Below are 23,428 nucleotides of genomic sequence, written 5' to 3'. Positions count from 1 at the left end.
ATAATACCATGTTGCCTTAATTGAGTATAGTCATTATTTTCATTTTGCTTGGGTGGTATGAAAGCATATAACGGAAACACGTAGTAGTAGTGATGGTCTTCTCGGATCGAATCCCTGAAGCGTGAGCCGCGTATTTTAGATAACTGGTTAACTGCGAGTCGAGGCGTGCGTTGATAACATGCGGTGAAGTTTGAAGCCCACCAAAGTGGGTGTACCACGTGACAGATTCAGGAAATGATTTGCTAGGTTTGAGTGTAGTTTGAAATAAAAGCGGCAAAGTCACTCAACAACAAAATAATGTTATCCTAACATGTTCGAAAGGGGTAGTCAGAAGCAGGCGCTTATTTTCCCTACCCCTTCATCTTCCCCATTAATCGCATTCTATAGATAGCTCCTCTTTTGTGTCTAAATACAACACATTTATGTCACCTGCAATGAGTTGGCAAGCTGAACAGAGTGAGTAACGCCATGGAACCACCTTAATTTGCCTGAGTCCTAAAACTTTGGAAAAAAAACATGAAATTAGTTAAATAAAAATGAATAAACATTTTACCAAATTATCTCACATTTCCACTTGTTGTATAAGCAACAATATGTTTCCCTGTGGTGAGGGGCCCTCTCCCTGTGAGAGGCAAGAGAATTCTCCCACCATGGTCCGCTGTGTGTCGTAAGAGGCGACTAAAGTGGAGGGAGCTAGGGGAATGGGGATCCTCTCCTCTCTTTCTCTACTCCCTAAGAGACAGCGAGGCAAAGAAAGGGGGGCGGGAGACCGAAAGGTCTCGCAAATCCTAGTTATAGGGTCATTAAATGTGAGAGGATGTGGAAGTAAAGCGACTGAGTGGAAGAAAGAGGAGATTGGAAGGATGATGACTAAAAGGAAGGTTGATGTGTTCGCCTTGAGTGAAACAAAGATGAAAGGAAAGGGTGAATTACAGCTTGGAGGTATGTATGGTAGAAGGTCTGGAGTTACCGGGGGACATGCTAGAGAAGGGGTGGCTGTGCTTGTGAGTGAAAAAGCAAGGGAAAAACTGGTGGAGTGTAAAGAGATATCTTCCAGATTGATGTGGGTGAGGTTGAAGTGGGCTGTAGAAGTATGGATGTTTTTAAGTGCATATGGACCTGGCTCAGAAAGAAGCGCTGAGGAGAGAGAGGAGTTCTGGAAGGACTTGTCCGAATGTGTGGCAAGTGCGAAAGAAGGGTGGAAAGTGGTAATACTAGGTGACCTGAATGCTAGAGTGGGTGATGAAAAGGTTGAAAATGTGATTGGTAGATATGGAGTACCAGGAAGAAATGAGAGTGGGAAGAAATTGATTGAGTTATGTGTGGAAAATGAGTTGGTGATTGGAAATACATTGTTTAAAAAGAGGAACGTGAATAAGTATACCTTTGTCAGAGTGGATAGTGGCAAGATGGTGGACAGAGCACTGATGGACTATGTAGTGGTTAAGAAAGGGATGTTAAGTAGATTGTTGGATGTGCATGTTTACAGAGGTGAAATGAGTGGTATGTCTGATCATTTTCATGTGGAAGGAAAACTGAGAGTAGATGGATCGTGGAGGGCTAGTTATAAGAAGAGTGTGAGGGAAGAGTTGAAAATGTCAGAGTTGAATAAGGCAGAAAAGGAAAGAGAGTTTAAAGAGAGGATAAGGGAAGAGTATGAACGGGTTAGTTGAAGAGAAATGGAGAGTGTGTAAATTGAATGAAAGTGGTTTAAAGAGGCAGTGTTGAAGAGTGCAAAAGAAGTGTGTGGAATGAGAAAAGTTGGTCGAGGTATTAGGAGAAGTGAATGGTGGAATGTTGAGGTATCAGAGGCTGTGACATAAAAGAGACGTGCCTTTGAGGAGTGACTGCAAGATAAGAGTGGCGATGCGTATGAAAGATATAAAGTGAAGAAAAGGTTGGTAAAAGCGGAAGTGGAAGCAGCGAAAAGGAAAGCAAATGATGAATGGTGTCGAAAGATAGGAGTGAACTTTGAGGAAAGGAGAAAAGTGTTCTGGAAAGAAGTGAAAAGAGTAAGAAACAGTGAGTCTGGAAAGGAAGAGAAAGTGAAAGATAAGGATGGTAGATTGCTGGTTAGCGGTAGTGCAGTCAGGACGAGATGGGCAGAGTATTTTGAGGAGTTGCTAAATGTGGAGGATGTGAGAGAAGTGATCGATGGTATGGAGAGAATGCCCGTGTTGGGTGATTTAAATGTGAAGCCTGTGGAAACAGGCGAGGTGCAAGAGGCAGTGAAAGAAATGAAAGGGGGGAAGGCACCTGGGTTGGATGGTTGTTTTGCTGAATGCCTGAAAAAAGGGGGCACAGCTATGATTGACTGGTTAGTACGCTTGTTGAATGTATGCTTTTTAAGTGGTGTGGTTCCTGTTTATTGGTGTAGTGCATGTGTGGTGCCATTGTATAAGGGTAAAGGTGATAAGTATGATTGTAGCAATTCGAGAGGTATCAGTTTGTTGTCTGTGCCGGGTAAGCTGAATGGAAGAGTCTTGATTAAGAGAGTGAGAGAAAGAACGAATGAGGTGGTGATGGAGGAGCAGAGTGGTTTCAGGAAAGGAAGAGGATGTGTGGATCAGGTGTTTGCAGTACGACAGGTGTGTGAGAAATATTTTGCAAAAGGTAAATATGTTTACTTGGCTTTCATTGACTTGGAAAAGGCGTATGACAGAGTTGATAGAGAGGCGTGTTGGCAAGTGATGGTGATGTATGAAATGGGTGGAAAGTTGTTGTTGAGTTTTTATATGAACAGCAGAGCATGTGTAAGAGTAGGGAGTGAGACAAGTGAGTGGTTCCCTGTGTTCACTGGTGTGAGACAGGGGTGTGTGATGTCACCATGGCTGTTAAATGTGTACATGGATGGTGTGGTGAAAGAGGTGAATGCAAGAGTATTTGGCAGAGGTGTAGACATGATGGACAACAGTGGAACAGTGTGGCAGGTAAGTCAGTTGTTGTTTGCAGATGACACAGCGCTTGTGGCTGATTCTGAGGAAACATTGAGAAGGTTGGTAACGGAGTTTGGAAGAGTATGTGATAGGCGTAGGTTATGTGTTAATGTTGGGAACAGTAAGGTGATGAAGTGTTCACGTGATGGAGTGGGCATGACGTTAGAAATCAGGTTGCATGGAAAAAGTTGAAAGATTTAGGTACTTGGGTTGTGATGTGGCTGCAGTTGGTGGAATGGAGTGTGAGGTATTGCACAGAGTGAATCAAGGAAGCAAGGTTTTGGGTGCTCTGAGGAGAGTGATGAACAACAAGAGTATGAGTATGGATGTTAAGAGGGGACTGTATGAGAGTGTAATTGTGCCTACTGCGTTGTAGGGTGCAGAGACTTGGAGCCTGAACCCAGATTTAAGAAGGAAGTTGAATGTTTTCGAGATGAAGTGTTTGAGGACTATGTTAGGAATGACAAGATTGGATAGACTGAGAAATGAAATTGTGAGAGACAGAACTGGAGTAGTCGTGGAACTGAGCAAGCGTGTTGATAAGAGAGTACTCGGTTGGTTTGGACACATGGAGAGGTTGGATGAGGAGCGAATGTTGAAGAGGATCTACAGAGCAGATGTCAATGGAAGGAGACCAAGAGGAAGGTCGCGATTGACATGGATGGATGGTGTTATGAGTGCACTGCAGGAAAGAGGTCTGAATATAATGGAAGATAGAGCTCTTGTTGGTGATAGAAAGGAGTGGAGAGGTGTTGTGAAAGGATAGTGGGATTGTGGACGCGTTCTTAAAGATGGGCTGGGCACCCGTATGATGCGGCAGGGGTAAACCAGTGAAAGCTGTCGGGCCCTGCTGTTGAACAAAAGAGTGCGTCGTGTCACCCTGACCCAAGTGACATGGCCGCTTTCTGGTGTCCCATTTCATCTGGAGGGACGAAAGCATGACCAACTTGGGTGCCGAGGTGCCTAACTTGTTTGGGTGTTTGGGCAATTGGGTTGGCCATGGTCCAAACATTTTTGTGTGGTTTTTTTGCTATTTATTTCCCTTTTTTTTGTTATTGTATGTGTGTGTCTTCCTGTCGGTCACCCCTCTTGAGGGATATGACCAAGGTAGATAGATAGATAGTATAAGCAAAAACACAGACAATGTAACACAAAACAATTACATGTTAAAACACTCTTCATATATATATATATATATATATATATATATATATATATATATATATATATATATATATATATATGCCCCGCGACCCTAATAAGGATAAGCAGTACAGCTAATGAGATCTCTCTGCCATATCTATTCAATTTTGGTTAATACTTTTGCTGTAAGGTTGGCTTTACTATATTTTTAGCCTGTTTTTTCTAGTTTAACTGTGTTTTTAGTTTGTTTTTCTTGAAAAAAATAAGAGAGTAATACTTAAAATTACGAAACATTATCTGTCGGTAGTATACTTTTCCTCACTCTGTTCAAATTTTTTTCAGGTTTTTTTTGGGTTTGTTTAGTAGTACAAGTATACTTAAACCACTTTTTTCCCATCCGTTTCTCTGCGAAACAAGTTATTTTATATTACATTAAACACGTTTGTCCAAAGCTATCATGGTGACACTTAAGACCAGTCTAAATACCTTTCCCCTATCCACTTGTGTCTTGTTTATCTTCTTCCTTCCAATAACACTTCTTTGGAAATTGGGAAAGTAATTCCTGCTTACATCTTCACTGAGAATCTTGTTTTTTTTAACTTTTTTTTTGTAAAATAAAAAAATAATTAAAAATCAGCAGCAATATGTGCAAAATGTTTATTTTATGTGTTTTATTTTTTTCAGAGAAGACTTAAACAGCTTCATCAGACAAAATAATGTGTTATATATAGTGTTTACCTCGTGAGCAGATGATTAGTATATTAAAAAAAAATATTTAATTGTTGCCACCTACAGATATGGATGATTGTTACACTTAATTGGCTGACCATTGGAAGAAAGCATATATAATGAACTATGGCATGCGTTCTATGCAAAGGTAAAATAAGAGAACTATTAACTCGAGCTCACCAGAATGGTAGCCAAAATGTTTTATTCCGTGAGGATGCATTACATTGGGATAATCCATAATCTTGCATTGCAGAAGATGCTTTGCAACAAGTCTACCAGGAATATATTTTTCATTGGACAGTGCAGTGTATAAAGTTAAATTGAAGTGTATACTGACTAAAATTCAGAAGCCCGATTAGATTTCTTATGTAGCGTCGTATAACTTAAGCTCCTCCGTCCTTAGCGCACATGACAAAGTTACAGAGAGGAGACTAAGTATTGCTGCTAATACATAAAATAAAATAAAATCGGGATTTTTAATTTTACTCAATATAGTCTGTTGAGTTTAGTTTTTTGTAATATGTTTTTGTCGCACTCCTGCGTAAATGTTAAGTCAAATGTAATTAATACTGACTGCTGCGCTAGTTGATCGATTGGCAGTTGCAGAACACTCTAAAAACAAATGTCCTACGCAGCACAATGTGTGACTTTTATGTACTACACATTCCAATGCTGACACTGCCAAGATCACGGTCTTATTCCATGGGCGCAGCGGGAATCTCATTCACCGAAATTTAAATGACACTTCACATCACATAATCCCCTGCCACTTACCGAAGCAATACTTTGTTTTCATTAATTAGTCGGATTTCCGCACCAGTTCTAAGCGAGCTTTTAGGTGCCAGGCGAGGCGACTGGAAGGAGACGTTTTGTGCCGAGATCTGCTGGAAAAGCCAGAGGGCGCTGATTACACAGAATGATGTCACACTCAGGCGACCCTTGGTATTGCTATTATTCGGCTATGAATAAGCAGGGCCTGCTGTGTCCAATCCTCAATGACTACGATGGCGACCCACAAAATGCAGGGCAGTTTGTCAGTCATCCTAATTAACTGCAATTGGCTTTAGTGAGCATGCTAACGCGTGTGTGCTGTGTTGTGTTTTGTGTTGTGGCCCCCCTTCTACCCTTCGAAGCGGGCCGCTGTTGGTCTTGACTGTGATGCTTTAACACTGTTGGCTTACAGTGGTGCTGCTCTTCTTCTTTAACACTGCTTGCGCCTCCTGCTGGACATCTACTACCATCACACCTTGCCGCCGCTGCTCTGTCTCCGGGGCGCCGCCCTTGTAGCCGTCAGGCAACGTATGGGTGACCCACGAGGAGATGGAGACTATGGCGGCTCCTTCCAAAACGGTCAGTCCCCCTTTCCTCCAACACTTGAACGCTACCACCCTTTTCCTTGTGCCATGTAACTCCTTATTAATTGTCACCTAAAAAAAGTCATACATAAGGCGCACCGGACTTCAAGGTGCATGAAGGTTAGGCTACAATAGGAACGAGCGTTTTTATTCATGTATCCCTGATTAAAATTTGAAACGTTGTTTGCAACGGGAATTGAGCCCCAATTGCAGCGGTGAGTGCCCCAACTATTTACCTCTAGACTACCTGTGGTGCAGATGACATTTGAAAAGGCATTAGAGCTTATCCAATGATCACACGATATTTACTGGTTTCATAAACACTGATTTTCATAATGCATTCAAATAAAAACTATTAAAAAAAAACTGTCTCTCCACTTCTTCACCTGTGCGTCAATAATCAGTTTAATACTGTATGTAGATGTACGTAAAACAGCTTGTAGTTTGTTGAAAGTGGAGAGACTATTTATTCTATCAGAATGCACTATTATTTGTTATCCATTGCAGCATGGTCATCCTGGGATTACCTCATGTGCAGACATGAGGTAATCCCAGGATGACCTTATTAAGGTTTCTTCATGTTCCTCATGTTGAGCTTTTGAGTTTTTCCTTGCCCTTATGTAGGTTTTAGATCAGGGAATGGTGTGATAATAGTCTGTAGTTTGCAATAATCTGTGGTCTGTGCAGCCCTTTGAGATTCTTTGTGATTAAGGGCTATACAAATAAACATGACTTGACGTGACTATGCCTATCAGTATTTCTGGCACTATGTGTAAAATTAGTGTGATAATGAAATAAGCTGTCTTTTTGTGTGTCATCTCTATTACTAGAGGTCTAGAACGCTCGCGCCCCCACCGCCACTACCAGGGTTCGAATCCAGTTGCACTCAATGTATTGTGATTTGGGCCAGTGATTACTCTCGATTGATCAATCATTGCTCAAATACGGAGGTTTATCATAAAACCCTGTGTTGTAATTCACACCTATAAATACTGAATGCACGTACAATCTTATCCATAGTGTTATAGGGCACACTTTGACATTTCTGGCCAATTGGGTCTTTTAGGTGCTCCTTATAGTACAGAAAATATGGTACCAAACTGGGATCAACATTATCGGTTGTTGTGAATGATTTGACTGTATTTTTTACAGCTGTTCTTAATTAAATGACAGTGTTACAACCCAAGAACATTTTTTGACTTTTTTTTTCTGGAGGTGACTTTATACGATAATCGCCAATTTTCTGTAGTTGTTTTTACATAACGATTACATTTTGTGGGGCAGTGGGGTTATTTCAAACTAAAATATTGTTTCGTGGAATATAATTTTCTAATAAATCACAGAATTGTTCCCCTTTTCATAGTATCGGTAAACAAAATCTGGTGGTGGTTTTGTACAATAATCACCAATTGTTCGCAATTGTTTTTAAACATAAACAATTTCGTTTTGGGTGGCAGGGTTGTTTTTTTTTTCTTTCAAAATGATGGAATTACCTTTTCTTCCTTATTTTAATTCTCATTTCATCTCATTAGCTGCACCGCTTATCCTCAGTAGGGTCGCGGGGGTGCTGGAGCCCATCCCGGCAATCAGTGGGCAGGGGACACCCTGAACTGGTTGCCAGCCAATCGCAGGGCACACAGGGACCGACAACTCGCTCGCTCATTCACACCTAGGGACAATTTGGGTGGGCCAATCCACCTGAAATGCATGTCTTTGGAATGAGGAAGGAAACCGGAGTGCCCGGAGGAAAACCACGCAAGCACGGGGAGAACATACAAACTCCGCACAGGAAGTCCGGTAGCTGGATTTGAACCCACACAGGAGGTTCCCAAAACCTTAGAACTGTGCCGCACACGCGCTATCCACTGCGCTGCCGTGCTGCCCCCTTATTTTAATTACCAACCCAAACCTAACAGGTCAAAATAAAGTGTCGTTTTAAAAACATTTTTGATGTATTTTTAAAATGGAAAGATGCAACTTTTTTAGTCATTATGTAAAAAATGATGTATTTGAGGATTACATTTTTGGACTTCTCCAGTGCCTTATTGTGATTAAGGGCTATACAAATAAAAATGACTTGACTTGACTTGACTTCAATACCATACAGCCTCTGCTACTGAGTAGGAAACTGACAGAGATGGGAGTTAGCTCACACCTTGTAGAATGGATTACTGACTACCTGACAGGCAGACCCCAGTATGTGAAACAGGGGGGCTGTACATCGGACACTGTGGTTAGCAGCACAGGATCTCCGCAGGGGACCGTTCTCTCTCCATTCCTATTCACTCTACGTATATACATCGGACTTTAAGTACAACTCTGAGTCCTGCCATGTGCAAAAGTTTGCCGACGACACTGCGATCGTGGGATGTATCAGAAACGGGCAGGAGGAGGAGTACAGGAAATTGATTCAGGACTTTGTCCGATGGAGCGACGCAAACCACCTGCACCTAAACACCACCAAGACCAGAGAGATGGTGGTGGACTTCAGGAGAACCAGAACTCACACAGTACCTGTAACCATCAAGGAAGAATGTGTAGAATTTGTCCAGACCTACAAATACCTGGGTGTGCAGCTGGACAACAAACTGGACTGGACTGCCAACACAGAAGCTCTATGTAGGAAAGGGCAAAGCCGACTTTACTTCCTCAGAAGGCTGGCCTCCTTCAACATCTGCAAAAAGCTCCTGAAAATATTCTACGAGACAGTAGTGGCAAGCGCCCTCTTCTATGCGGCAGCGTGTTGGGGAGGCAGCGTCAAGAAGAAGGATGCCTCTCGTCTCAATAAACTGGCTAGGAAAGCGAGCTCTGTTGTGGGCAAAGAGCTGGACAGCCTAACAACAGTAGCTGAGAGACGAGCACTGAAAAAGCTGAGGTCAATCATGGACAATCCATCGCATCCACTACACAGCATTATCTCCAGACAGAAAAGCAGTTTCAGCGACAGACTGCTGTCACTGTCTTGCACTACGGACAGACTGAAGAGATCCTTTCTTCCTCATGCCATGAGGCTCTTTAACTCCACCCGGCAGAGTAAAGGCCCACATTAAACCACACCACCTACATTGGATATTACCGAATCTTACTGCAATATGTATTCTGTGTAGCACTATTTAGTTACTCTATATAACACGCTACAGTGGGCATTTGCACGTCACACTGGGTATTTGTATATTGTATTCTTTTGGCTTTATTATTGTACTGTTCTCAGCTCAGGGATGCTGCTGGAAATGTGAATTTCCCTTCGGGGATGAATAAAGTATCTATCTATCTATCTATCTATTTTTGCCTTTCTAACCAATTAACCTAGTTTATTTGTTGTTTATTTGTTAAAGTTATCCTTTTTGGAATCAATTTGACTTTTTTCCTGGTATTGTTTTCAAATATATATATATATATATATATATATATATATATATATATATATATATATATAACTTTTTTTTTAATACACAAATAAAAAAATTCACAACGTCTTTTCTAGTAAGTTAAACAATTTTGTCATTTGTTCTTAACAATTGGTCCCTTTTTGGGTTTGTGCAAAGCATCCATCCATCCATCCATCCATTCTCTTCACCGTTTATCCTCACTAGGCACCCATGCCAGCTATCTTCAGGCAGTGGGCCGGGGACACCTTGAACTTGTTGCCAGCCAGTTGCAGGGCACACAAAGACTCATTCTCTCACTCACACCTAGGGACAATTTGGACTGGCCTACAACCAAATAAATAAATAACTCAAACAGTGGACTGGTCTCCCAAATTTATTTATTTTTGACCCAACTTGTTCGATAGTGTAAGATCGTCTAATGAAGGATGTTTCCTTTCTGTTTTACCCAGAAATCACAGTCCGAAGAGGGCAGCTGGGCACAGGTATGGAAAATAAAGGGTAAAATTTCTGAGTACAGTAGATTGTATATAAAATATAGTATGATTTGTGCTTACCCAAAGTATGTGTCCGCCATCCAGACCCTGGCTTATGGCGACATGAACCACGAGTGGATCGGCAACGAGTGGCTGCCTAGTCTTGGACTACCTCAGTACCGCAGTTACTTCATGGAGTGCCTGGTGGATGCTCGTATGCTGGACCACCTCACCAAGAAGGACCTAAGGGTGCATCTAAAAATGGTGGACAGCTTCCACAGGTATGTGAATAATTAGGCTATATATGCTAAAAGGGGGTGACACGTTTTTAGTTTAGTAGGCACCTAAGCTTATAAGGGCGAGTGTGAACAAAAAAGTCTGTGAGCATTTCTCTAAACAATGGTGAGCAACATAAATCCTGCTTGGGGCAACCAAATAGTTATCAAACATTTCCAAAGTTAATGCTGGTATTTTTTTTTATTCACATATTAATGAATTGGCTAATGTACAAATGGAAAGGTTGCACTGCCCACGAAGGTGTTGTTTTTACAGCAACTTTTACATTTTCTTTTGTATCTTTTGTTAGAAAATACTAACATTTTGTGAATTTATCTAGTTCTTTGTACAATACAGAACTTTATTTAATCACACTTTTTAGTGGAAGTAGTGTTGGCAAAAAGATTGACTTATTATTGAAAATTATTTGAATGTAAAACCAAACTTTTCAGCAATCTATAACCCCAAGAGACAGGGAACATATTTCATGGAAATGTGTCAAAGTGGTTTACAACCATGGTATAAGCAGAAAGAAACATGTTTACCACACTGCGCAAAGACAGAAACTTACTGGAAGTTATGTACAAGGTGCATTAACCAGTTCAATAGCAGGAACGATCTCATCCACTACCCTGCCCCCACCTCTCTAGTACCCCGATCCCCACTTTCTTTTGTTTACTCAATCCTGTGCTGATATTGACTTTAAATTTACTGCGTTTAAAGCACACAGAGGGAACCCACATTGTTTTTACCCACATGCACTGTAACAATGGCAAAATTTGCTTGGGATTTGTTTTGGAATTTAAAACCCCGTTTTTTATGCATTAAATAGATTTTCTTGTGCGCTGAGAAAGGATGGGCATTGCGCATGTGTGCATCTTAGCGTGAACATTGGTAGACACTTTAAGTAAGGAAAATTGACTTTAATGAATTTTGAGCTTGCGAAAAGAACAAGAAACAAAACCCTCAAGACGCAAAAATTCCAAATCTGCTCTAGAGGTCCTTCTCTGAGTCCTTTCTTTGAATTACATTAGAAAAAGCAGCTTGTGTCCCGTTTCATCTGGAGGGACGAAAGCATGACCAACTTGGGTGCTGAGGTGCTTAACTTGTTTGGGTGTTTGGGCATTTGGGTTGGCCGTAGTCAAAAAAAATTGATGTGCGTTTTTTGCTACTTTTTCCTCTTTTTGTCTTGCCGTCGCTCACCCCTCTCGAGGGATATGACAAGGGTGGATAGATAGATGGATAGAAAAAGCAGCATTTTCTCCCCGTGCCTGCCTGGGTTTCCTCCAGGCACTCCGGTTTCCTCCTGCATGTCAGGTTCATTGGCCGGTCCAAGTTGTCCCTAGGTGTGAATAAGCGGGAGAGGTGTCTGCCTCTGTGTGCCCTGCAACCAGTTCAGGGTGTCCCCTGCCTACTCCCCGAAGATACCTGGGGTGGGCTCCAGGACCCCCGCGACCCTAATGCTCAGGAGGTAGGGCGCTCGTCTTGGGGTCAAGAGGGTGCAGGTTCGATTCCCGGCTCCTCCGTGTTATGTCGAAGACACTGAATCCCTAATGCCCCCGATAGCAGGTAGTTGCCTTGGATGGCTGACGCTGCTATTGGTTAGGTGGTGTGTAAAAGGGAAAAGTGTGAAGCACATTGTAAAGCGCTTTGGGAGGTCTTCACTGACTTGATAAGTGCTATATAAATGCAGACCATATACATTTACTGAGGATAAGCGATACAGTTAATGGATGGATGGATGGATTGGTATGATTGTTCATGCATTTTGCCTATTATTTAAATCAAATTTGGGGTTTTTTTGTACTACTAAGAGTTACTTATTAATATAAACTGTCCCTTTAACAATTTAGGATTAGCTTAACACCTCTTAAATAAAGCGTTCAATCAAAATTAGTGTTCAAAACTAAGTAAAACTGTGACATACTGTGAAAATAGAGGGAGTTTTACACCACACCACAATCAAATTCAATGAAGCAATTAGCACTTTCAATAAAATAAATTTAAAAATATATTTAGAATCTTAACAGACAATGGGGTCAAAGGCACTACAAAAAAGCAGTTGGCCAGTGATGGTGATGATGCCATGTGTCAATGAGACCACTTAAATAAACCTAACCAATATGGTCCCAATGTGACATCACTTCCTATCTGGGAGTCTTCTTAAAATACATAAGGAAAACAAACTAAGTCAACTTCAAATTAAGTTTTCCTGTGCAGATAGACATTGTTTCTTTAAACTAAGATCAATCATTCAAATGTATTGGCAATAAGATGCAGTTATTCGTGACAAGCACTCCTTTTACACTAGACGTTGTCCTCACCTTTAGATAAAAAAGTCAATTATTAACTCACTCACTCCCATTCTTGGCTCAACACGAATTCAAGCAAGGGTCCCCTAACTTTGAGGGCCATAAAACTTTTCCCTTCTCTGGGGAGGGACTAGGGTCAGTTTGTAACAAAAACTAACTGACAATTGCAGGAGTGCTTAAATGTAAAAATTGATTGTTTTCCAGAAAGCCACAATCGAATAGCCATTCTGGATTTTTCGCAGAACAAGTCAGAAAATAAATAAAAACATTATTTACGATATAAACAACAACAAAATATCAATGTGTGGGTTTGTCACAGATGGCATGGCGGCTGCGTGGTTAGCGCGTCCGCGACACAGTTCTGAGGTCATGAGATCGAATCTCCTGTGCGGAGTTTACATGTTCTCCCTGTGCTTGCATGGGTTTCCTCCGAGCACTCTGGTTTTGTCCCACATTCCAAAAACATGCATGTCAGGTTAATTGGCCGGTCCAAATTGTCCCTACGTGTGAATGAGCAAGTGAGTTGTCTGTCTTTGTGTGCCCTGCGAATGGCTCGCAAACCAGTTCAGGTGTCCCCTGCCCACTGCCCGAAGATGGCTGGTATGGGCTCCAGCACCCCCACGACCCTACGGATAAGCGGTGCAGATAATGGATGGATGGATGGATGGATGGATGGGTTCGTCACAGGAAAAAGTCCTTGGAACATATACTTTCTGATGTGCTGTGCAGTTTTAAAAGGTCCAAGATCAGCTTAAGTGTCAAAGCACTAGACCACCAGTGGTATAGATAGTTTGAGAAAAGTCAGTAGATTCGGCCACATTATCACACTGTGTTTAGTCACTGTGGCAGAGAAGAGTGTTAGTTTTTTTGTGCATTGCACATGTTACAATCACAATAAACTCTATTCTTCTATTCTAAGTATTGTACAGTGCTGTTCAAAATAATAGCAGTGCAATATGACTAACTAGATTATCCCTGTTTTTTTTTTAATTCCTTTATTGTTACATGCCAGACAAGTTACCAGTAGGTGCAGTAAATTCTCAGAAAACAAACAAGACCCAGCATTCAAAATAGGCACACTCTGAAGGCTGTGCAATTGGTCAAATAGTAAAAAGGGTGTGTTCAAAAAATTAGCAGTGTGGAGACTAATCTCTAGGTTAAATTTTGGGGAAGGAAAAAAAAGGTGAGAATCGGTTGGTGCGTAAGATGATGAAACCAGCACAGTGCCCTGCGACTGGGTGGCAACCAGTTCAGGGTGTCCCCTGCCCACTGCCTGAAGATAGCTGGGATGGGCTCCAGTACCTCCGCGACCCTACTGAGGATAAGCGGTGCAGTTAAAGGATGGATGGATAGATGAAACCAGCACAGGTTCAACATGCATTTGAGGAAAATGGGTCATTCAAGACACTTCTCCGAAGAACGGCGTTCTTTGATTGAAAAGTTGATTGACCTATAAAAAGGTGCAAAAAACTGTTGGCTGTTCAGCTAAAAAATGCTCCCATGCCTTAAAATTGGTAGAAAAAAACGAAACACGTAGAAGAAAACCGAAGACCACTATTAAAATGGACCTGAGAATAACCAGAATGGCGAAGGCTCAGCCAATGATCAGCTACAGGATGTTCAAACACAGTCTGCAGTGACCTGTAAATGCTTTGAACATAGCCCTTTGAACTACTTGCCCAATTGCACAGTGTTTGTAGCGTGCCTGTTATGAATACTGGGTATTGTTTGGTTTCTGAGAATCTACTGCCCCTACTGGTAACTTGTTCGTCATGTAACGATAAAAATATACTAAAACCTGTGATATTCTGGTTAGTCACATTGCACTGCATTTATTGTTATTGTAACATGTGGTATGCGAAAATTAACATTTGTCACACTGAGATAAAACCCAATGTCCTTTCGTAAACTATCAGTGTCACTGGTAGTCAAGTGGTAAGTGTTCAGAACAATTTGGAGACAGGGACCACATTCTTTGAACTAGATTAGTCTCATCGAATTGGTGTTGAAACGATCACAAGTAAAGCAAAATTATATATTAGGTCGGCAGCACGGCGGCGCAGTGGTTAGCGTGTGTGCGGCACCGTTCTAAGGTCTTGGGAACATCCTGTGTGGGTTTGTATGTTCCCCCCGTGCTTGCTTGGGTTTTCTCCGGGCACTCCGGTTTCCTCCCACATTCCAAAGATATGCATTTCAGGTAGATTGGCCGGTTCAAATTGTCCCTAGGTGTGAAAGAGCGAGCGAGTGGTCTGTCCCTGTGTGCCCTGCGATTGGCTGGCAACCAGTTCAGGGTGTCGGTTTTTAGTTAAAGTTCAGTAGTTTTTTTGTAGTATTACTGTAGCTTTATTTTTGTACTGTTTCTGTTGTATTTTGTAGTACTTCTATTGTGAATTTTCGATGTACATCTGTAGTATTTCTGTAGTAAAGTATTACTGTAGTTTTATTTTTGTAGTATTTTTGAGTTTTTGTTGTATCGCTGTAGTTGTATTTTTGCACTAATACTTCTTTAGTGGTATTTCTACAGTAAAATTATTTTCTGTTAGTGTTTTTTATTATAGTATTATGAAGTGGTATTTTTGAAGTACTTCTGTAGAAGTGTTTATGATGCATTTCCAAAGCAGTATTTTAGTAATATTTTTATAATTTTTTGAAGTATTCACACAGCATTGTTTTTCCTAATATTTCTTCAGTATTTTTGTAATATAATTCTAGTTGTGTTTTTGTAATTCTGGGGTAACATTTCTATAGTATTTTGTATCATAGTATTTTTGTAGTATTTCTACACTATTTTTTCTTTTCAGAATGAAAGCTAAAAAATTTAAGAGGTCCCTGTTTTTAAGCATGATATTTGATATTTATTTTGTAGTATTTGTGTAGAGGTTTTTTGTTTGATGTTTGTGGTAAACACATGAAGATGACAATGGGGACAAAGTTGGCTCCAAAAAAGTTAACCACTCTTTGGGGTGTCGTAGTGGTCGTGGGGCCCTAAGCAGCCGTTTAGTTCGCTTATGCCTCTGCTTGGTATGACCGCAGAACAAGTTTACAATATGGCATCATGTGTCTGAAGAAGCTCAACTACGACAGGAAGGAGCTGGAACGACGGCGGGAAACTAGCCAGCACGAAATGAGAGGTAGGAGTAAACAGGAAATCCCGCGACAGATTTTCGCGAAATGTTAATCAATGTTACAGTCTAGAACAGATCCTACCCAAAAACCCTTTCCTTTAGATGTCCTTGTGTGGACCAACGAGCGAGTGGTACGCTGGGTGCAAAGTATCGGCCTGCGGGACTATGCCGGCATCCTGCACGAGAGCGGCGTGCACGGAGCTTTGGTTGCCCTAGACGACAACTTTGACTACATTAGCCTGGCACTGCTCCTCCAGATCCCCAACCAAAACACTCAGGTACCCCAAATCACCAGAATAGATCGCCCATGCCAGAATGGGGATCAATTATGAATAAGAGTAAATACAGCAAGATGGTTCATTTTTCGTTTCTGAGGATAAGCTGTGCAGATAATGGATGGATGGATGCTCTTAATGACATGAGTACTACTTTCACTCAACCCCCACCCCCTTTTCTAAATGATGCATTTAAACTCCAACAGTATACCTTTCCCAATATATAAATATCCTACTCCAAATGTCTAAAGTACATTTTGTTTCAACTCTAAAACGGAGATTGTGCAGTATTTAGTGCTTCAAAAAAACAGTAGGCCAGACCTGCAGCCTCGCTATTTTCCCGAAGCTGCCTCAGTCACTTCACCAGCATGATAATAATCCACAGAGCCCCAGCTGGTGATCACCATTTCTTTGCGCTCTTCTGACTTTTCTCAGAGTCCGATTTAATTGATGAATTTCTTTTCAAAGTAGCGAGCCACTAAGAGCTGGCAATTGCCATGCTTCCCAGTTTGTTTTGGTGATGACTTGTGTGCCTGCCCCAGCTTTGACTGACAGCATACACCAGCCTATCACAGTCATGCACGCAGTCACGCCTACACAACACACACACAATTATCTGCCCTGTGATAGTTGTATGCTCTCTGCTGACGACTATTAACAATACGTTGATGTAATTGAGCAGCATGGCGGCTGAGTGGTTAGCGCGTCCGCGGCACAGTTCTGAGGTCATGTGATTGAACCTTAAAGTGTGGAGTTTGCATGTTCTACCCGTGCTTGCGTGGGTTTACTCCAGTTTCCTTCCACATTCCCAAAACATGTATGTCAGGTTAATTGGCCGGTCCAAATTGTCGCTAGGTGGGAATGAGCGAGGGAGCTGTCTGTCTCTGTGTGCCCTGTGACTGGCTGGCAACCAGTTCAGGGTGTCCCCTGCCCACAGATGGCTGGGATGGGCTCCAGCTCCCCCGCAACCCTACTGAAGATAAGTGGTCCAGATAATAGATGAATGAATGATGTAATTGATAATATAGGCGTAGAATGTGAGTTCCAGATGAAAGATGTCAGCAGGGCGACGGCAATTCAATTCAATGAGTAAACAAGTGATAACTAAAGCGTGAAGCAGCGAGTGGTCTATGTTTACTTTTCCAGTAATGGACTGGTCTGCCTCTGCGATCAACCGGCGGATTGCAACTGATTTACTGTATTTTTCAGACTGTAAATCCGGATTATTCGTGGCACCAGCCAAATAATGCGATAAGAAGGAAAAAACATATATAGTATAAATTGCATTTTGGGGGAAAATTTATTGACAAAATCCAACAGGACTGTCTTGCTCTTGAAAGAAGCCATATATGTTATATATATATATATATATATATATATATATATATATATATATATATATATTTATCTAGAACAGGAAGTGATACAAAACCTCCCGTAAAAGACATGCTACAATAATTTGACAGTTCATTTCAGCTTAATAAGCTTTATGGTAGAGCACATAAAAGTTTTCAATAGATACTGATACTTGGAAAGTTACTGTTTTGAATCCCTTGGTAATTGCAATAAAAGCAATTTATTTACTTGTCCATCGATTGGTAACAAAAGGTGGTGTCATTTCGCCAAAGTAAATATTTTAAAATTGCTCATGTGATTTCTATACAAGGTGCAAATGCTTTGCGCTTTACTGTTTTTTACACTTCCCCCAAAGGTTAAAGACAAAGTCGTTTTAGTGACTTTTGGGCGAGTGACATATGCTAGTGGGGGCATTTTTCGGCACAACACGGCAAGGTAGAAATGATCAACACAGGCCTAGGGCACCCTCTTGCAGTTTAGTGTGAAAATTATATACCTGCTAATAATGTGTCAATCATTTCACGTTAAAGCAGTAGTACAAGTCCAACCCCCCTAACAAAACTATGAAAAAAGGTTTGTCTTTTAGTCCAAAAAATACAGTAATCAGGATCACATGACTGCCCAAAATGTTTCCAATACATTGACTTCATTTCCGTCCTTAGGCCCGTCAGATTCTGGAGCGCGAATACAATAATCTCCTGGCACTGGGCACCGACCGGAGGCTGGACGAGGTGAGCAAATTGATTTATTTTTTATTCTAACCTGTAAAAGTTTTACTACCAAAATTGCTGATGTTGATCATTTGACCCCCTCCTCAAGTGCGACGACAAAGACTTCAGAGGCTCGTCGTGGAGACGGCAGTTTCCGCCGCGGGACGTGCACGGCATCAGCATGATGCCCGGCTCGGCCGAGACGTTACCGGCCGGATTTCGTCTCACTGCCACGTCGGGCCACTCACGGAGACTTCCACCTGACGGTAAGGCGGCTGTCTCACCCACCGTCTTCATCTCATATCCGGCCAAACTTTTCTTTTTACCGTTCTCCTCCGGACGCTTGGCAGTCCTTTACGAAGCGCTAGACGACAGCGCCGACGACGAGTATTTGGATTTGTTCTAAGGTCAGCAATGCCCCACCCCCTTCACATGCCCCGCCTCTTGGTCAAACAAAGTTGGCCGTGCGTGTGGCCTTCTCCTTCCCAATCGTCCCCCTTCAGCCACCTGGAAGGACTAGCTTTGTACTTTCAGTTGTTTTGTGCCATCATGATGTCGCAATTCAGAAGTTGCTCTGTTATTCATTATCACTTTTCAGCTGATGAGAAAACAATCGGGCCTCAAAAGCTAAGAATTGACACAGCAACTTTGTGGCATTGAGATTAAATGACAGGGGTCGGGAACCTTTTGACTAAAAGAGCCATGGTAGCAAAATATTTAGATTTTCTTTTTCGAGAGCCACCCAAATATTCTAAGCTAAAATCAAACAAAACCACCAAACCCGCTCTCCAGACAAAACTAATTCTTCAGCACATTTTAGTTTAATATGTTATGTTTGATTATTTTAACAAATCCATGAAATAATAAAAATGCCAGATCCTGTGTCCAATTACAACAAATATTTTATACCATTTGAAATGCGTCTGTCTCCCGCAGTAATTAGGATCACTAAAGATCATTTTGACTGCCATTTTTGTCGTACATAATAGTTTTATGAAAAGGTGCGAGCAGAGTTGTTTTGTAAAAATCACAAAATACTGCAAGAATAATACTGATGTATTCAGGGTAGTGCGCTGTGTGTGCAGAGTTGAGCTCACCCATTTAAATTGCCCTGTGCACTTGTCTGGTGTTTTTGGGTGTTAAGAGTTTGATCTGTAGGTTTTCATCATAAAGTGTCTCAACAGTGAACATATATCGTTTTACGAGTTTCCATATAAAGGGTTCCTAAGAGACATACAGCCAAAATAGAGTCTGTTGGTTTAATAATATAGGTGTTATCTATGGTTAAAACTTTGCTTCAAATATTTTTAACAGAACATAGTTCTACGGTAATGCTTCAGCTTTGCTTACACTAAAATAGGTATCTCACAGAAATTACTTCGGCCTTTGGTTTCTCTCAAAGCCAGATGTATTCATTAGGAGCCATATCTGGCTCGTGAGCAATATGTTCCCGACACCCGTTTTAAAAGAAGACGTCAAATTCTTTATGCTGATTCCATCTCTCTGTCGCCCTAACCCACAGTGGGAGCCTCGACAGTTCAGCGGCTGGACAGCTCCACGGTGAGAACCTACTCGTGCTGAGGAGATGGACCTTAAAGTATACCGCTGTATGTAACACACAGAACCACACCGGCCAACAGGGTGCTGCAGCTGCTTCTTTTTGTTTTCTGACTTGAAAGGAGTCCATTTTTTTTTTAGCTGAAAGCTTGGCTTGCATCTTGGCAGTTGATGCATGCCTCTAGTGCTCGTCCAACTCAAATGAGTCCCGCCCCCATTTTATGAAGCGCACGCACACAAACAAAAACATATTCAAATCACACATAATAACATATGGTGCAAGATTTGAATTATTGTAGCTGTTTGAGTTATTCTGAATAATAAAAGGGACAGTGTGTATTACCTGACCACCATACACCACTGTATGGTGTGGAACAACATACATGTGCTAAAAAGCACAAGGAAGAATACAAACTACGGAGACTCAAGAGACCAAAATTCACCATTTTAATTTTTGCCCAGCCCTTTTTAGGTGTTTGGTTACCCACCCATAACAGAAGAATGGCAGAAAACACGCCAGATCCCTCTAAGTGAGGCTCATGCATGTCAAAAAAATATAAACTTCTTGACCCAGGGGCATTTAATAAAATATATGTTTATATGACAGTTAATGTATTTTGATTATTATTTGAATCAATCGTTTTTTTTTTTTTATTAACTGAAGGTTTCTTACCACTAGGAGACGTTAATACAGTGTTCCTTTGATGTGCCTAAAAAGGAATCATTAAATAATTTCTGATATCACAAACACCCTAAAAATCATGATGTGAAGTAACATGTAAAATCTCTGATTCATTTTGATCCTGGAAAAATTAATACAGAGCATCATTTGCAAATACCGTGCTTCTGAACTATAAGGCACACCTAAAACCCCCCTAATCAGACAGAAATTTGAAAGTGAAATATTTAAGAAAGTGGTGTCCATAACTTCAAAAATATTTAACTTGCTGACACCATCTTCTGGCTAAAATCATCACTGCATCCTCTGTCAAGCTGCCTGTGTTCCACGTGCACATATGTGTCTTTCATACTCATACTTTCACTCATGCACATACGTATCTCTCGTATACGCATTCCTCTTTTTGGGTAGGCTTTTGGACTGTAGTTGAAAAAGTCCTTTTCTTACTTTCACCATTTTCATCCTGAATAAATGACAACAGCCAGCACGAGCGTGAAATGGAAAAAAAAAAAAAAAAAAAAAAAAGATCTGCATTTATATAGCGCTTTTCAAGTCAACACTTCCCAAAGCGCTTTACAGTGTGCTTCACATTTCCCAATAGCGGCCGTGCAGCCATGTAAGGCGCTAACCTGCTTATTGGGGTATTAGGGGTTCAGTGTCTTACCCAAGGACACTTTGACATGTAACACGGAGGAGCCGGGATTCGAACTGCGATCTCTTGATCCCAAGACGAGCGCTGTACCTCCTGAGCCAAATCACTTTCCACCAACCCCCTACCCTTGCCTTCTTTTGTCCAGGCAAATGTGCCAAGTGGCTGGAACAAAGATGATAAATGTAAGATAAAAGCAGATAGGCTTGGTGCAAAAATATACATAAAGGCTCTCTGAACTTATCTTGGCATTGTTAACTCATTCTTAATAGAGAAAATATTTAATATTAAACTTTTTAAGGACACCTCAAACTACGCACCCCATCTTTTAACAAAGGGAGAAAACAAAGTCGTACTGAAAGGTATAAATGCTAAGTCAGATACAGCAAAGAGCTGTTTCCCTCATCATGCTTTTATTGCATTTATTTATATTATTCAGGATGACTTTTTTTTTTCATTCTCTGACATTAGTTTCTGTCACTGTAAAAATAGTGTGATAATGAGATAAAATCTTTAGCCTTTTCATATGTCATCGATATAGCTGGTGGTGTCGTGATTAAGTTTCGATGCCTTTATCACAGTGACTGGAGTTTGATTCTAAATGCATGCAATGTTTTGCAATTTTGATCAGCGGCATTTTTTGACTGAGCAATCATTGCACAAATATAGTGTTTTCAACCTTCTTGAGCCTAGGTGCATTTCATTCATTGAAAAGATCCTTCGGGATACCACCAGTCGGTGCCATTGCATCTTTGGTAAAAGTACATCTAAATGAAAGAGCTACTAGACTGCATCGGCATAGAAATTGGATAATTTCCATGACACAGTGCGTTGATTAGATAGTCTGCCGCAGTACAGTGGTTGAAAACACAGCATTAATATACACCGTGAATGCGCCTTATAGTCCAGTGCGCCTTTTATGTGAAAATATAAGCCGAAAGATTTTTTGGGGGGTGTACACTTTATACTGTGGAAAACACGGTGTATCTTTTGTCCATATGAAAGACAACTCACAAAATATGTGAGCAAGTGCTTTTGCTCATTTGCTTTATTTGTTTGCTATATTTAATTTTTCCAATCGCAGGTGGGAGCAGAAAATCAGCTGATCCCTAATCCGTCATGACACATGTGACCCATTCTTTTCGTTACAGGCCCAGTTCTGATTGGAGCTGCCTGACAGGTCCGCTCACCTGGGGCAGGGGTCCCATATGGGAAGGGGCTGTGAGCGTACTGGGCTGCGCCATTGGGATCCCCTCGCACTGCCAAGAAGCCCTTCGTTTCTGCGTCTCATGCTAAAGTGCCCCCTCCCATGTTAGCCCTTCCTCATTATCCTCATTTGCCCTCCGTTCAATGAGGATGCCAGACAGCTGCAGCCTCTGGTGCTAAACTTTCTTGCAGCAGGCTGGTCGTCATTTCCCTAAAGCGTACAGTGTATTTAAAGTAGTTTATGTAAATTCATATAAATATGACATTTTTTAAAATATATGTTTAAAGAAAAAAAAAGGTTATCATGCAAATGAGAAGTTAGCGGATCATAGAATTATAATATATGCTGCTTTCTGATCCTGGCAAACTTTTTATTTTTTTGGGTTGGTTTTATTTCTGGGATAACAAGTTCCTCGAAGGACATTGCTGTTCCCTCGTGGATGGAGGACTACAAAGCACATTAGAGATCAACCCCAAGTGACTTAGTGAAAAAAAAAGGCCTCGCGTGTGTGTCTGTGTGTTAACAAAACAAACGCTTCGTATGACTTGGCGTTAGCCGTCTGTAGAGCCAAGTAGAACTTTTGATGGATTCCTTTTTTGTTTCCAATTTGCACGAACACGAACGTTGTCATGGTTCCATTTTGAGTGAATACATTTGGATTTACTTGACTTCTTGTATGTTGGTGGCAAACAAAGTAAACGGTGAGAAAAAAAAAGAAAATAAAGAGGAAAACTACTGTGAGTGGATGGAATGTCATGCGCCGGACCTTGCAATCTTTTTGGCATGTGTATGACAATACTGATAACAGGACCTAAATCACTGAGGAAAAATCGTTTTTGGGAGGGGACGATCACGGAGGGAAAAAGCTTGTTTCTGAAATCTTAGTTAGGCCTGTTTTGTTTACATACACAGGGTACGATACGCATTGCATCACATGGGGCCTTAATATTTTTGTTAAACATCAGAACTACTGTATTTTCCAGAATATAAGGTGCATCTAAAAAATGATTTGCCAGAAATTCCAAAGTGGCCATATAATTTTGTGTGCCATAAAGACCAGAAATATGGTAAATGCAATCTGAAATGTATAATTACAATGAAATGCTTCTACGTATGGAACCATTTATGAATTAAGTTACCGTATTTTCCGCACTATAAGGCGCACCTAAAAGCCTTTATTTTTTTCAAAAGCTGACCATGCGCCTTATAATACAGTGCGCCTTATTTATGGATCAACATTAAGTTTTCCAACTAACT

General features: G+C 41.1%; 1 protein-coding gene across 7 annotated transcripts in view; it reads left to right on the top strand.

Annotated features, from left to right (window-relative positions):
* Positions 1-22,912, top strand: part of ppfia2 (PTPRF interacting protein alpha 2) — a 107,047-nt gene extending 84,135 nt beyond the window's left edge. For 2 of the 7 annotated variants that reach the window (XM_088347411.1, XM_088347410.1), the window contains 9 exons: positions 6,096-6,158; positions 10,002-10,034; positions 10,131-10,306; positions 15,647-15,744; positions 15,841-16,016; positions 18,032-18,100; positions 18,189-18,345; positions 19,602-19,686; positions 22,116-22,912. In XM_088347411.1, the coding sequence (XP_088203537.1) occupies positions 6,096-6,158; positions 10,002-10,034; positions 10,131-10,306; positions 15,647-15,744; positions 15,841-16,016; positions 18,032-18,100; positions 18,189-18,345; positions 19,602-19,660 (831 nt within the window). In that variant the 3' untranslated portion in view covers positions 19,661-19,686; positions 22,116-22,912. Of the gene's footprint in view, positions 1-5,991; positions 6,159-10,001; positions 10,035-10,112; positions 10,307-15,646; positions 15,745-15,840; positions 16,017-18,031; positions 18,101-18,188; positions 18,346-19,601; positions 19,687-22,115 lie in introns of those variants that run through there. The other 5 variants (XM_088347409.1, XM_088347413.1, XM_088347412.1 and 2 more) reach the window with 5 other exon arrangements.
* The last annotated feature ends 516 nt before the right edge of the window (positions 22,913-23,428 follow it).

Source organism: Urocampus carinirostris, chromosome 11 (assembly GCF_059441175.1).
Source record: "Urocampus carinirostris isolate Australia breed hairy pipefish chromosome 11, RoL_Ucar_1.0, whole genome shotgun sequence".
Lineage (NCBI taxonomy): Eukaryota > Metazoa > Chordata > Actinopteri > Syngnathiformes > Syngnathidae > Urocampus > Urocampus carinirostris.
Note: the sequence above shows the minus strand (reverse complement) of the source record. Positions and strands in the feature narration are given on the sequence as shown.